Below are 15,645 nucleotides of genomic sequence, written 5' to 3' on the forward strand. Positions count from 1 at the left end.
CTCTGTACTATAGTTAGAACTTCACTTCTTCTCTAGCCTTCTACAAGATTGTTTAGCCAGTCTGAGCTCTTCATCGAAAGAGGGTTCAGATGGTGTAGGTCGATTTTTATTACCGCGTTTAGCAGGAGATAAATCCTCAATGGATACACTGATCCATTGATGGTAATCATCTGTAGCTTAGTCAAGATCAGAAGGAACTGGTATATTTGATTGAATTAAGGCATCAGTAAGTTAATCTTCCCATATTGTATGCCAAGGTTGATAGCTGGAGGTAGGCGGGGTCAGAGTAGAGAAGATCAGGAGAAGAGTAAAAGGACAAAGAAAAAAAAAGGGAACTGATATTGGTGCACTGTTGTGGGCACTTTACGGCTCCAGTATTGTCACTGTGGAGTGGTGTCAGGCACAAAAATAAAGCGAGCTATAGGAAAGTTTACGGGTCCAGTCTGGTGAGATTCACCAGCGGGGGGAACCTGTAAGTGTAAGTATCCATTAGAAATAGGCACACAGGTTGGTACGTTTTCAATTACTCATACCAACTTTTTGGTCTGTCATACTTTATGTCTGTTAGCTATTTTATATATGTGCTTGCACACGTGCGCGCACACACACTAAATAGGCTCTAGGTATCTACAGATGTAATTAACTTTCAAGGAATAATTATGGGAGGTATTTCATTTTTATTGGCAACCAAACCATTGGCTTCCACCAAAACCGACAACTGCATCTATTTTTCAACATATTAATCAGCAACATTGGGATTTATCCTTTAGGCAATTACAAGAGGGAATGTTTTACTGAAAATTTTAATATGGCATTAGTTATTACTCCCAATCAGGGTTGAACCAGAATAATCACATGACGTTATAAAATACATCTGAAAACAAACTACTTGCTGGAAAAACGTATATGCCAAGGCAACCTGAGGCACAGTTTAAACTGCAGTTCACAAGATCAGATTTATGCCACCTTCCATGTTTTGAATTCAGAAAAACTAAACATACAATGTACTGTATTTTCTTTTTATTCAAAAAGTTACTGTCTCAAGACATAAATACAAATCAGAAAACAGTAAATAGGACAATAGAATGTGGAGGACAATAGGTTAAGGGTAATATATAAAACATTTTAGCTGGCTGAAACAAGCTGTAAGAACTGCTTTCACAAAGAAATACTCATTTAAGAGTAGGAAAACTCAACTTAGTTTAAAATCGTATGTACAAAGTCCTCAGCAGTTCCATTAATTGCAGTGGTGTGAAAAAGTATATAGGCAGTAAGTACTCTCAGATTTGAAAACATTACGCAAGATGACGTATGTAGATGCGGTTTAATGTTACCCAATGACTTGGAAAGAAATAATTCACATAATAACGTGTAATTTGGCTATCCCAGCCAGATGTTTGTCCGACCAAATTGAGAAATGTGCTTATTGCAAGCATTGTAAGGCATGGAATGATTATTTTTTTTAGAAATTATAAACTATGGACATTAAATATACACATGTAATATAAGTTATTTTCTTTTTCTTTAAAATGCTGTTTAGCTGCCTAGGCATTGCAATTTGAGGATGATGAAATGGCAAAACTTGGACTATGTTATTTGAGATAGGACAAAACTATGTTTAAAGCTTAGCTTTAAAAGAATATTACAGTGTCTGTTTTATTATTAAAACTAATTTACATACAGAAGAAATGTACTGTAACCTGCAAATATGATATTTACCTGAAGACTGCTTGCAAAGACATATAGATAAAACAATATAAAATACAAATTTTAGAAATCATTTAAAAGCATGACATTTTCACACTTTTAACTTTCAAACATTGTTAAATTTCAATATATTTCTGAAATCTCATTTTAAGTTGGAATTCAAAAGTAAGAAAAAACTAAACAAACTGCGCAATTATAAAATCAGCACCAATTTATATATATATATATATAATTTTATTTAAAATTTAGATCCCTATTCCCACACTCTATTAAGCTGTATAATTTTTGTTTAGAATTTTTCTGCAAACATTCTACAATAAGCTTCTTTTATTTGGAGACAAAATACAGTGGCACTACTGGAAGGAATTTCACAACATTACATTTTTTTCTTAAAGGACAAGCAAACTTTCAGGGGTACTACTAGGCAAGCTTGGATGATTTTGACACTTCCTCGCAGTTCCAGATTCTGGACATCCTTAAGACTGCTAATGTAGAAGCTCCTGGTTATGAAAATGGTTTCAAAGTTCCTCAGAAGAAAACCAACGTTCAGCTTGAAAGTTTTACTTCCATATATAATAGTCCAGCTTAAACGTTGAGCATCTATTTTCATAACTGCCAGTTTCTCACTGATCGAAATGCAATCCATTAATCGGTTTATCTTCCTGATGTAATCAGAAGTCCATTAAAGGTCTTGAATAGTTAGTACTCTGGAAACAAGTTTATTGTAGTTTCAGCTCTGTACTATGCACTTCAAACATCCTTTGACCGAAGAAAAACAAAGTGGGAAAATACTTGATTTCAAAAACCTGATTGTACATAAATAGCTAAAATTTAAAAACAAAATGCATGTAGCTCATCCTCCAGTTGTTTACTTGTCCTTTACATTTCATTTTTTCAGGCAAACAAAACTGCCCCTCAATGCACTTAATCTTGGTAAGCATGTCATATTCTCCTTAGAGAAAAACTGTACAGGATTTCACTGTTTCTACCACAACTTTGTATTTAAAAATTATCTCTTCACTTAGAAAACGATTTCACCACAGATTCAACTGCTGAATTGGTATTAAAACATTGACACTCCAAGGACCTAAAAAGAGAAAAGGAAATGGAACGGTTTTAATTTCATTTAATTTCTAAAGAACATTACAACACTTGCATTTAAACCACAACCTGTTGGAAATAAAACAAACCCACTTAAAGAGCAAGTTACTTACCTCCAGTAATGCTTTTTGAGGTATGGCTATCTGGACACACATTACTCAGACCCTGAATAATCCTCAGGCATCAGATTGATCCAGAAACTTTACAGCAGTACCTCTGTGCACCAGGCGCTGTACAACTCCGCAATGACATGCCGAACCTACATAGGTGCCCCAGCCAAGTACAAACTCCGGTTGCTCTCGAGTGTGTCTGCACCCCCAGATGCAAAGTAAAAGCAAATTAGTGTGACCAGGGTGCAGATTCCTAGACTTCGGATCTTATTAATGGATCGAGCCTAATCACAGAATGGGGAGCATGGGAGGGTCGATGATGAATTTGCGTCTAGAGTCTCTACCAGAAAGAGCCCTACCGAAAGTAACTTGTTCTTATGATTGAGACTTCCAGACACAGATTTCACACCTATCGATTAGATACCAAAGCAGTGCCAATTTGGAGGTGGGCTGTGAATAGACTCAAATCAGAAAGTCCTGCAAGACTGAGTGAGCAAAATCCCTCTCTCAGGGAACCTGATCGTCTGGACAATAAGTGCTTCGAGAACATATGAAGGGATGCTTACGCAGCTGCCTGGGAGATGTCCAGGAAAGGGATTCCCCATACCAAAGCATTAGTAGTAGCTTTGGCCATGGCTGAATGAGCATGCAGTCTTTCTGAGGGCTTCTTATTGGCCAATGTGTAGCAGACGTTAATACAGAGTACAATCAGCAGGATATATTTCTCTTCTGTACAGCCTTGCCCTTTTTCGCTCCATAGAAACCACAAAAAAAGTGGTAGTCCAACCGGGGATCTATCGAACGATTTATGAAAAAGGTCAATGTACTCTTGGGGTCCAAGAGATGGGGTCTCTACTCCTTCCTAGGAGGATGAAGCAGAGCATAGAACTTCAGTAGGATGACTGACCAACGTTGAATGACGTCACAACTTTAGGCAAATAAGATAATTGTTTCTGCAATACCTGTTTGCCTGGGAAGTATGTTATGCACAGAGGTTTGACACAGAGCTTCAAGTGCATTCATCTGCTGTGCCAATGTAATGGTGACAAGGAACAATGTCTTGAGGGTGAGAAGCCACTAGTGGCAGCTGTGTATCAACTGAAGGGAGTGCACATCAAGAATGTAAGAACCAGGTTAAGGTCCAACTGTGGCACGACAAAGGAAACAAATGTGCCCCAATTATAATTCTTTTTTCTAAAAGCGCTTAGCTGGAAACTTAAACAATGAAGGCTGAACTGGCAACTTCAAAAAAGCAAAAAAGGCCCTTTAACTGTGCCCAAAGTAAAACTTTGGTGGGTAAGGGTCAAAAGAAACAACAAAATGTTGAATAACTTAGTCTGTAGGGGGTCTATCTGCAGAGTCCCTCACCAATCCACAAATTTGTCACAACAGCAGGCATGTACAGGTTTCATCAAGGGATCCCTAACTGCCAAGATGTCATCAACCATCTCCGGATGAAGTTCAAATGTGGTTGATGTTGCCGCTCAATCTCCAAACATGCAAGTGGCAATTGTGAGGCCCGGGTGCAATATTTCAACAAGGCAGACTGATGGATCACTGGGGACTTGGAGTAATAACTATAACAAAGAAAAAATCACCATGGTCCCTAATAACAATACTTTAAATGCAAAGAACTGAATGACTGAGTCGTCGACGGGGAGATGGTCATCGCCGACGATGGTTGGATCGTCGACGGGACGGTCAACGAACTCGTCGTCAGCAGCAAGGTGACAGGTGTCGTCGACGACGCCCTCGTCGTCGCCGAAGCGACTCTCGTCGTCGTCGTGGAGAAAGTCATTTTCGTCGACGACGAACAATCATCAGGCGTCTTAAACATAGTCGACGGCGCAGGTGCCGTCGTCGTAGCCGTCGTCGAGGCCAATTTTACAGAAAAGTCTTTCTTGATAGAAATCGTCGACGTACCTGTGGTTTTCACCGTCGGCGAACGCTGTTTCTTGTCTGAAACAACCTCCTGAGTCGCAGTAGAAGGCTTTTTCACCCCTCTATCCTTGTCAGAGGGTGGTGAAGTCACAGGGACGATCTTCTTAGCCTTTTTTTGAAGGTTGCGACTCCTCAAGCTTACCCTGTCTCGCCTTTTCACCGTGTTGAGGAGATTTTTGGGAAGCAGGCCTATCAGAGGTCCCAGCAAGGCCTTGTCATGGGGTTCATCAGATGTAGTAGGGGGAGACCTACCCCTCTTCTTCGATTTTCTTGATGACACCATCGAAGAGGAGCCCTCACTGTCAGAAGACATAAGTTCATTGCGGTCCTTCATTTACTGTAGCCAAGTGAGGAGACGTCCCTCTCTGTCCCTCAAGGTCTTGGTGGAGAAGGTTCTGCAAATCTTGCAGTCCGTGGCCTCATGATCCAGATATAAGCAGTATATGCAGTCTTCATGTTTGTCCTCAACAAACAACCTCTTTTTTGAGCAAGTAGCACAGGCTCTAAAAAGTGCTTTCTTCTCCTTGTCAGACATGACGAAAAATAGGCAAAAGTTGAAGAAAAATACTCAGAAGTGAAGAAAATTGAGCAGAGCTCAATGGAGACTCCCTTGCACAACGTGCAGTAGAAAATCTGAGGCTCTCTCAGGAAGGTTCTATGGGGTGAGGCTGCTCTGATTGGCTACTGCAGGAATTTGGTCTCTTTTACAAAAAGAGGTGAATAAGCTACAAAATGAGATGAGGCCTAGACCTATTTTTTCACTTTGTGCTTACTACTAAGGTATTTTCTATTTACCGAGGCTCCCATTCCGACGACGGGGAATGATACAAAGCATGGGAATCTATGAAAGTTCCAATACTGGGGCAATCACTATTCGTGGACATCAACCACTGCGCCTCCAAATTACAAGTAAAAATGGATCTCATCTTCTACACGGAAAGACCCAAAACATGGAACTCCATCCTCAGATCGCAACTCAATAGCTCTAAAATGACTAGCATGTCCCATACCCGCAAACTGAATTTCTAAGCCCCTAACCTCACTAGGCAAAATGTGAACTCCACTGCGACCATCTACTCCAATAGCACAGTCCTGATACAAGCCAACAATGACAACCTAGAAATCTTTGAAGCTCTCTGACAATCCCTCCGGACTTCCCCCTCCCACGCACCCCTCCCCTGCCCACCCAACCTCCTCTCCCTGAAGAACCCGACCCGCCAACAGAACTCACCCACCATCCCGGTGCACCCTAGTAATGACACCTGCCTCCCACCACGAGACACTACCTCCAACACTACCAAAGAAAACAAAACACCTCTAACCCCTTCGGCAACCTCCCTCTCCCTGCCCTCCTTCCCTCCCAACCCACTTTGAACGACCTCAACACACAGTACGTGACTCTCAACCCCCTCCCCAGTCCCTCTTTTTTTTTTAAACTTCGTTTATTGATTTTCTTACAAACAGACATACATACAGTCGGCCCAATGTCCTCAATATTACCTTCCCATTGGTGAGGTACCCCCCGTCCAAATCTCGTTGCGTATCATATCCATGTTTCAACTGTAAGCAATCGGTGTCCCAATATATCGCAATAAACCCTGTTAGTTATACCCTCAACACCGTTGTCTAACAGCAGTTGTCCCTCCCACCTCCCAGTCCTCGTCTCTGATGCTTGAGCTGTAACAATCCCTTATATCCTTTGTGTGCAGGAAAACACTAACTGAATCCTATCGATGTCCCTGGAATGATACGGGGCTTCCCCTGGACTGTGTACCGTTCCAACTAGTCCTCGTGTCCCATACTCTCGTAACGCCTGTACTAGAACTTCTCACGCTGTCACCGCTTCCAGTTCTTTATCATTGCTTCGCCTTTGCGCTTGTTGAAATCGCAACGCGCTCTCGCTATTTGCCCACTTTACAAACTCATTTCTCCATCTCTCGCTATTAGGTCCCACTGTTGCCTTCCAAGGTCTCGTGATTTCCCGATTCGCTAATATGAGCCCCATGTCAATGCACTTACTTGTTCCGTTATTTTTGGATGCGTGGGGAAACCAGCGTAGGACGCTAGTGGCCATATCGAATGTCAATCGTCTCTTATCTCATTTAGGGTGTCACCCACCTCCACCCAGTAGGACCCCATCATTGGGCACAACCATAGCATATGTTCCAGCTCTACTCCGGTCCGTGTGCATCTGGGACAGGCCGCTTCAGCAACTTTAAAATATTTAAAGACCTTTCCAGGCGTCAGATACGCACTGTGAAGGATGTAGAAGTGTACTAACTGGAATTGTGCATTTCTGGAACTCTTCCATGCTCTCCGTATTATTTGCGTCCAAGCGGCGTCCGGAATTTCTTTCCCTATATCAACCTCCCACTTCTCTTTCAGCATCTCCAGTGGAGTCAACCCCTCATTAGGCATCCTGGCATAAAGGCACGTGAGCTTTGAAGGTCCCAGCCGCCATCATGGTATATTGGCAGGCCATCGTCGTCTTGGGTTCTGTAAGTCCTTCCCGCCAGTGTGCCTGTATTGCCCTCTTCAAGGCTGCATGCAACAGAAATCCTCCTCTCGGAAGATCAAATCTATCCTGTGGCGTCTGGTAAGGCAACAGGGCTCCATCTTCGTATACATCTCCCAGGACTTGGAGGCCCGCGTCCTCCCAGGTCTGCAGCTGTGACCAGTCCCCGCCGTGTGGCAATGCCGTTAGCATTCCAACCGTGATTTCGGGCGCATATGGGTGTCGTACTCCCGCTCTACGTTGGGAGCGGTTCCAGCAGAGCCTAAAAGTTTTCTCTTCCAATAGAAGATCTTTAAGGTTCAGCCTCTGTTGCATGGTTATGAACGATATGATATGCTGCGGTATTCCCCTACCTCTCTGTTCCGGTCCTCTGAATTCCCATGCTATGGCTTGAGTGAAAAACTGCAGCTGGGCTGCCAGATAGTACAGTTCGAAGTCTAGGACTGCCAATCCTCCTTCAACTTTAGGCCGGACCAGGGCTGCCAAGGCAACTCTACGCCCATCTGTGCCCCAGAAGAAGGCCACACGAGCGATTTCAGCAACCTAAAGGTTGAACCCGGTATCCATATCGGCAGTGTTCTAAAATAGTACAAGACCATGGCAGCCCACCTCCATCAGTCGCACCAACCGCCTTACATTCGTGGTTGTGTTTCTTGTCGGTATAAAGCCAGCTTGATCCGTATGGATCAAAGTGGTCATGTGTTGTAGAAGCCGGGTTGCCAATATACTGCTAAGTATTTTATGGTTGGTGGTTAACATTGATAGCGGGCGATAGGAGGCCGTCTCGACCCGGTTTCAACAGCGGGATCAGTGCCTCCCGCATAGACCGGGGTAACTGTCCGAGCTCTTTTGCCTCATTGTAGACCTCTTGGAGTTTTGGCGCTAGTTCGTCTACATATTTCGCGTAAAATTCAATTGGCAAGCCATCTACACCTGGGGTTTTGTTACGAGCCATGTGTTTAATCGCACTCCTGATTTCCTCCAATTCTAAGTCTTTACCCAGGCTTTCTGCTTGTTCCGGTTCTAGTTCCGGCAGCTGTAGTATCTCCAGGAAAGCATCAACAGCTGGGTCCTCTGCCACTACCTTGCCTTGATACAGTTCCTCAAAGTAACGCAAGAAGCACCGGAGGATCCCACCCTGAGTGTTGACAACCTTCCCATCTCCTGCCTCCAGCGCCCATATAGACGCGCCTTGTTTGGCAGGGTTTGCCAACCAGGCCAGCAATGTCCCTGCTTTGTCACCTTCCGCATGTGCCCTCATCACATAAGCCTTGTGGTCATAGCTGCGTAAGCGTTCCATTTCCACCGCTACTGCTTCCTTTGCCCTGCTAACCTCTTTCTGCAATTCCGGGTGGCCGGGTCTCGCTGGTTCTGTCTCACGTAGTTTGGCTTCAGCCGCGGTCAAGTTTGTTAAGAGTACCTTTCGCACCCCTGCGTGTATCCCTATACAAATTCCCCGAACAACCACCTTGAAAGCATCCCATTCCGTCGCCTCTTGGCCGTCGACCACGCACTCTCCGTGAAATAGTGGGTAATCCCCTCTCTGTGCTTCCTGAAAAAGTGGGTCATTCAACGTCTCGGGAGCAATCTCCAAGTAGGGATGCAAGATATTTCGGTCATCCACTGCATTGTGATGAGCAGTGGAATATGATCAGACAGTGTCCTAGCTAGATAATCTGTTCGTATTACGGTGGGCTGCACCGACGTGGAGCACAGCACCGCGTCGACTAACATGTAGTTCATGCATCCCGCAGAAGTAGGAGTAGTCCTGTTCCAGCGGGTGCTGCACACGCCATATGTCCACTAATCCCCATCTCGTTTGCCAGTCTTGTCTACCCTTAGTCAGCCTACGGATTGGGGACTCGGCCAGGAGGGATGCGATCTATCAAGAGAAACATCCGCAACAGAGTTAAAGTCTCCACCCACTATCACCGGACTAGCAAGATAATGTGCCAGAGACCCAGATAGTTTCGCCAGGAATTCTAGTTGATCGACATTAGGTGCATATATAATACAGATTGCTATGTCCTTACCTCTAAGTTCCCCTTAGCTTACCTTATGGACACAAACCTACCGTCAGGATCTACCAGCTGACTTGTTACCTGAAAAGGGACTCCTGCTCTAATGCAGATTAGTGTACCCCTAGCGAACGCTGAGTATGTGGTGTTATATACTTGGCCCCTCCACCTACGCTGTAGCGCTATACCCTCAGCATTAGTCAAATGCGTTTCCTGGAGCAGTGCTATATGTACCCCCCCTGCGGACCAAATATGCATGAATTTTATGTCGTCTCGTCATGGTATGTAGCCCCCTTACATTCCAGGTTATACAACTTAAATCCGGCGTATCACCCATTTTCCATCAGTGCCCTGCACATCATGTAACTTGACTCCCCATCTGCATCAGAGACTACCCCTCCCAAACTTCCCTTCAAACCGTCCGTACTATTCCCCCCCAGAACAGGACCTAGCAACAACCACCTAGTTCCCATCCAAACTAATTCAACGTGCAGCACATTGCTAAGCCCGCCAGCAGACACTGTGGGCATGCCTTATGGGCAATGAGCGCCGACCGGTGGCCACCTACTCCGACAGTCCTCCTTGTTCCACCAAGCCCAGCCAACTAGTGCCCCCCAGAAACTCCCCCCCCCCCATTAATCCGCTAATCAACCTCCTTTATCAGATCGCATTAGTAAGTCCATTGCCGCTCCGAATTCTCCAACCAGTCTGTTCTGCAGGACCAGCTACCCTTCGTCCAACATCTCTTCAGCCGTCTTCGGGGTGACTTTCGGGAAGCTCGCGCTGTCCGTTTCAGAGTGTTCAGAGTCAGTTCGGGCGTTGTCCTTCTCGGAGTCTGTGCCATCTACCGATTCCCGGTTCTGGGCAGTCGACAGCGTGGACACCGCTGCCAACACATCCCGCCTTTCTGCTTCCGTCTGTGATATGGAGGGCCCCGTCAGGCCCCGCTGCCTATTACGAATCAGTCGTGATTTCCGCGGAGGCAAGCTCTCTAAGGCGGACCGCAGTCCATCTACAATGACCCTAAGCCTGGCCGGAAAGAGGAGAGAGTATTGAAGTCCTTCGGAGCGCAATTCTCTTTTGACTGCCAAACATGAGGTTCGGCGGCATTGGGTCTTCGATGTGTAATCAGGGAAGATATTGACCCTACTATTCTCTACCTGAAAGGGGCCATCCGTCCGCGCCTTCTGGAGAATAAAGTCCCGGTCTCCAAAGTACAACAGCCGGGCCACCACTGGCCTCCGAGGTAGGCCCTGTGGAGGTGGTCTGGCCGGCACCCGTGTGCCCACTCCAAGGTGTAGAAGGTAGATAAACCCTCTGGTGCCACCCCCGTCTTGAGCCAGGCTTCCAGATATTGTACCATGTCCGACTCTTCAATTTTCTCTGGCAATCCTACTACGCGGATGTTGTTCCGGCGATTGCGACCCTCCGCCTCCTCGGCTCGTCTCTCCAGGGCATCCACTCGGTCTAACACATTGGTCAGAGTAACTTTGAGGTCCTTCTGCCGTGGTTCAATGCTTTGGAGTGCTCCCTCCACTTCCGTGACTCTGTCCGCTAGTTTCCCATGATCGGCTCATAACAGGCCCAGTCCTGTGGCTACTTGTGCTATGTCCTGTTGGTGCGCCGTCCGAGTGCCCGTTATTGCTAACAGGATCCTATCGAGCTGGTGTTGAAGGTGAGGGTCGCACACTTGCTCAGGTTCACCTAGCTCCTCTTGCCCGGGTGCTTCTTCCTCCACGGGTGGTTGGGTGCCACTCTTACTCCCCTTTGGTTTCCCCACCATCCAGCAGCGCTGGAGCTGACTGGACTGGTCCGTCCTTTGTAGTCAGGTCTACATAAGTGGGTCCCAGGGATTGCCAACCGTAACCACTGCCACAGATCGCTGGCTCCCTCTGCAGTGTACCAACAGGCCAGTAGCGCCCCGTGTCTGTCCCCCAGTGTTATGCGGAGGGGTCGCGTTTCCTTCGCCAGCCTCCTCCGTGGGGGCTAACAATTGGCCCTCAGTGCTAGTAGCTGCCAAAGTGCCCGTTACCTGCTCCCCGTTATGCCCACTTTGGGTTCTCATTGGTCTACCGGGCGTAGATCACAGTGTGCTCCCCCTCATGGTGTAGTCCGCGAAGAAGGGTCAGTGCTAGGCTCTAGGTGTCGTTTCCACGTCCGGTTACTCTTGGTTGCGCTGGCTTGCTATGGCGTCCGGCCTAGACCCGCGCTCTTTCCGCGCTACTGGTTGGTCTTGCGCCTAGGCCTTCCCTCAGGCGTACCATCAAATGTAAATGTAAATTCAGCACAGGTCCCGGCTCCTCCAGAAGGCAGCCCCCTCCGGGCGCGGCGGTGGTGGTTACCTGCGTCAGCCTCAGCTCCCTCGCACCTTCCGCCGGCCGTTTGGCACACACAAATCGATTTAGTCGCCTCCTCTTCCACCGTCTCGACCACCCGCCTTCTCGTGCCCAGTTTCAGTGCCAGCCTGGGGCAGCACTATTCTGCCATATTTGCCACCGACCGCAGTACAGTGCCAGTCTAAGGCGGACCTCGCCACATGAGTCTCCTCTCCTTGGGTCTCCAGCAGAGGTCCTGACTAAGGCTCCCGGTGCCACGTTGCAGTCCGCAAATGCAACCTCGCCTCTCTTCCCGCTGCAGTCCGGTGGTAGGGCTCCCCCAGCTCGATCACCAAGCGCAGCTCTCAGGGCGGCCAGGCAGCAACCCATCAGAAGATGTTGGCCTGCAACCTCACAACCGTGCCCTCCACCCCAGTTTTCAGGGCCCCCAAGGAGCCGCCGCAGGCGCCACTTTACTGCTCGCCTCTCCGCTCATCTTTCAGCTCTGGCACGAGCCGCGGCAGGATCCCAGGTCCGTTCCTTGGCCGCTAGGTGCAGTGGCACCTCACCCCCACCACCGCAGTCGAGGTTCGCCTCCCGGTCGCAGCCTCATCGACCAGGATCTCGTCCCTCCGTAGCTATCTGCACCGCCTCAGTGGCAGAGAGGTTTGATTCTCCGGCGCGGGCGCCATCTTGGCTCCCGCCCCGCAGCTCACTGGCCAGTTGGCAAACGTGCCCCAGCTGGTCCCTCCATCCTCCCGCACTCCCGGATCGTAGGTGCCGGGGGTGGGGGAGGAGGGGGGGGGGACGACGACTCCCTTCCACTAACAGCATACTGGAAGCGGGGTCCTGGGGCTCCGATTCAGCAGGATTAATAGGGCTCGAGGACGGAGCTCCTCGTTCAAGCAGCCACCATGGTCGGCTGCAAGCCACGCCCCCCCCCTCCCCAGTCCCTCATGTTATTTAACATCCACGTCACAACATGCCCAGCGCCTCCCCGCACCACCAACCCCGCCTAGATCCCACATGGACACCTCACCCACTAAAGGGCAACATAAAAACATTAGGTTCCCCCACCCCCAGGTTTAACTTTACAGCACAGAACACCCACACTGACAGAGACTCGGCAGCGTCTCACCATGCTTGAAAGCCAAATTACCACCATAATCCAGGGTCTTAGTGAAATCCTTACCAACCTCGCTGCACCCATAAGGCCTCACCATAACCCTACCTTCCCCTCTCTCTCTCTCAACAGAGGCCTCCCAATGCTCCCCATACGGAAGGGATCTCTACCCCCCCTCTCAAACACAGACACCAAAAAGAACAAGAGATGTCACTTTTGCGAGTGAAGCGGCAGTTCTCGCTTCCTTGTACGACAATCTTATTACTGCCACCACCCAATCCAAAATACAGGTGATCACCGGACTGGGAAGAGAACAGGCCCCTCTGAAATCCCCCTGACCCCCGGTCACAGGCACTATCATCCCCACAGTCCTCCAAACGATAAATCACACAACAGAGACGTCCCCCAAAGCCACCAAGCATGCCTCAGAGCAAGCGGAATCCATCCTCACCCACGACAGACATAGCATTCATCACTGAGACATTGCTAAATGACTCCTCATTTCCACTCATGGATACTCTTGTCCCCCATGGCTTTGTTATTACCAACAAAGATAGAAAAGATCAAAGAGGTGGAGGCATAGCCACCATCCACAAAAACAATATTTCTGTGACGGAAACAGACTCCTTCACCTACAACACCTTTGAGTGCCTAACTGCCAACATTAACACTAGTAACAACGCACAAGTTACTACTTGTGTAACGATATATCTGTAAGAGACATTAGTTAGTGATAGATTCTTATCTTAGAATATCCCAAGGCATCAGACTGGATCAGTAAAGTTTTGCTTAGCAGTATCCCTGCGCGTCAGTAGGTGGCGTCCTATGGCTCCGCGTCTATCACTGGTGTCGTCAGCGCTGATATGACGTCACAGAGTACTTCGGCACCACCCATGCACGCTGACGTCAGTTCTGTACACGACTTTCTGACCCAGGAACGCAGAGCCATGAAAGATACCGTCAATTAGTGCAAAAAAAACAGGGCCCTGAAAGGGATGACCTTAACCCTAGTAATCAGTTCGCAGAACGGGCAGGATGGGTGGGGAGGTGAGGAATCTTTCCCTAACTAATGTCTCTTACAGATCTATCGTTACACAAGTAGTAACTTGTGCATCTGAAAGAGACACGTTAGTGATAGATTCCTTATCTTAAAATAGAGATCCCAGCAATACCAACCACGGTGGTGGGTCTGCGAACAAGATTACACCAGAAAGTCACAGAGCACAGAACGACAAAGAAGCAGTCTCTCCAGACCGGACTGTCAAGGCAGTAGTGCTTGGTAAACATGTGCAGCAAAGCCCACGTAGCTGCCTGACCAATGTCCTGCAAGGGAACGCCACGTCCCAAGGCCGTAGTGGCTGCAGTTGCCCTGGTGGAATGGGCACGCAGTCCCACAGGAGGCTCCTTCTTGGACAAGGAGTAACATGCTTTGATGCTCAGAATAACTCACCGGGAGATGGTCCGTTTGTGCACAGCCTGACCTTTTTTGGCGCCCACGTACCCAACAAAGAGCTGATCATCCACCTGGAATTGCTGTGTATGCTGCAGATAGAAAGCGAGCGCACATTTGGGGTCCAGACGGTGGAGCCTCTCGGGAAGGAAGCAGAGGCAGGAAGAAGGTGGGCAAAGTGATGGTCTGCCCTATGTGGAAGGGCGCGACAACCTTTGGCAAGAAAGGAGGACAGGTCCCCAGAACCACCTTGTCCGGATGAATAGAAAGGAAAGGAGGTTTGGAAGAAAGAGCCTGGAGCTCACTCACTCTTCTGGCAGAGGTGATGGCCACCAGGAAAGCAGTCTTTAGGGTGAGAAGTCTCAAAGGACAGTTATGAAGGGGATCGACGGGAGTGCACATCAGAAAAGTCAAGATAAGATTCAAGTCTCACTGAGGCATTATGAAGTTCAAGTTCAAGTTCGAGAATTTATATAGCGCACTACTCACCCAGAGGGTCTCAAGGCGCTTGGGGAGGGGTTCATTATTTATCAAATAGCCAGGTTTTAAGTTCTTTTCTGAAGGAGATGTGGTTCTGTGTAAGGCGGAGGTGAGTGGGGAGTGAGTTCCAGGTCTTGGCCGCCAAGTAGGAGAAGGATCTACCTCCCATGGTGGATCTTTGGATACGCGGAACTGCGGCGAGGCCTTGATTGGAGGATCTTAGTTGGCGGGTGGGTGTGTAGAAGGATAGTCGAGTGTTGAGGCATTCGGGCCCTAGTTTGTAGAGGGCCTTGTGTGCGTGGGTGAGGAGACGGAATGTTATTCTCTTGTTGACGGGAAGCCAGTGGAGGTCTTTCAGGTGGCCGGTAATGTGGTCTTGGCGAGGGATGTCCAAAATGAGTCTCGCTGATGCGTTTTGGATGCGTTGGAGTCTTTTCTGTAATTTGGCTGTAATTCCGGCATATAGGGTGTTTCCGTAGTCTAGTCGACTCGTAACCAGTGCGTGGGTGACAGTCTTTCTTGTTTCGGCGGGGATCCAATGGAAGATTTTTTTGAGCATACGAAGTACGTTGAAGCAGGAGGATGAGACAGCGTTGACTTGTTTGGTCATCGAGAGTGAAGAGTCTAGGATGAAGCCAAGGTTACGTGCGTGGTCTGTGGGAGTGGGTGCTGAGCCCAGGCCCGCAGGCCACCAAGAGTCGTCCCAGGCAGAGGGGATGATCCTAGGATGAGCACTTCCGTTTTGTCTGAGTTAAGTTTAAGGCGGCTGTTTTTCATCCATACGGCTACTTCTTTCATGCCTTTGTGAAGATTGGTTTTGTCGGTCTTGGGGTCTTTGGTGAGGGAAAGGATCAGCTGGGTGTCGTCAGCGTAGGAGATGATGTT

General features: G+C 48.0%; 1 protein-coding gene across 2 annotated transcripts in view; it reads right to left on the reverse strand.

Moving 5' to 3' along the window:
* Positions 1-1,000: 1,000 nt before the first annotated feature.
* The window catches only part of STAG2 (STAG2 cohesin complex component), a 1,316,830-nt gene continuing 1,302,185 nt past the window's right edge, over positions 1,001-15,645 (reverse strand). For both annotated transcript variants that reach the window (XM_086918500.1, XM_086918501.1), the window contains one exon: positions 1,001-2,794. In XM_086918500.1, coding sequence (XP_086774626.1) covers positions 2,771-2,794 — 24 coding nt within the window. In that variant the 3' untranslated portion in view covers positions 1,001-2,770. The remainder of the gene's footprint in view (positions 2,795-15,645) is intronic.

This window comes from Lissotriton vulgaris, chromosome 4_1 (genome assembly GCF_964263255.1).
Source record: "Lissotriton vulgaris chromosome 4_1, aLisVul1.2, whole genome shotgun sequence".
Lineage (NCBI taxonomy): Eukaryota > Metazoa > Chordata > Amphibia > Caudata > Salamandridae > Lissotriton > Lissotriton vulgaris.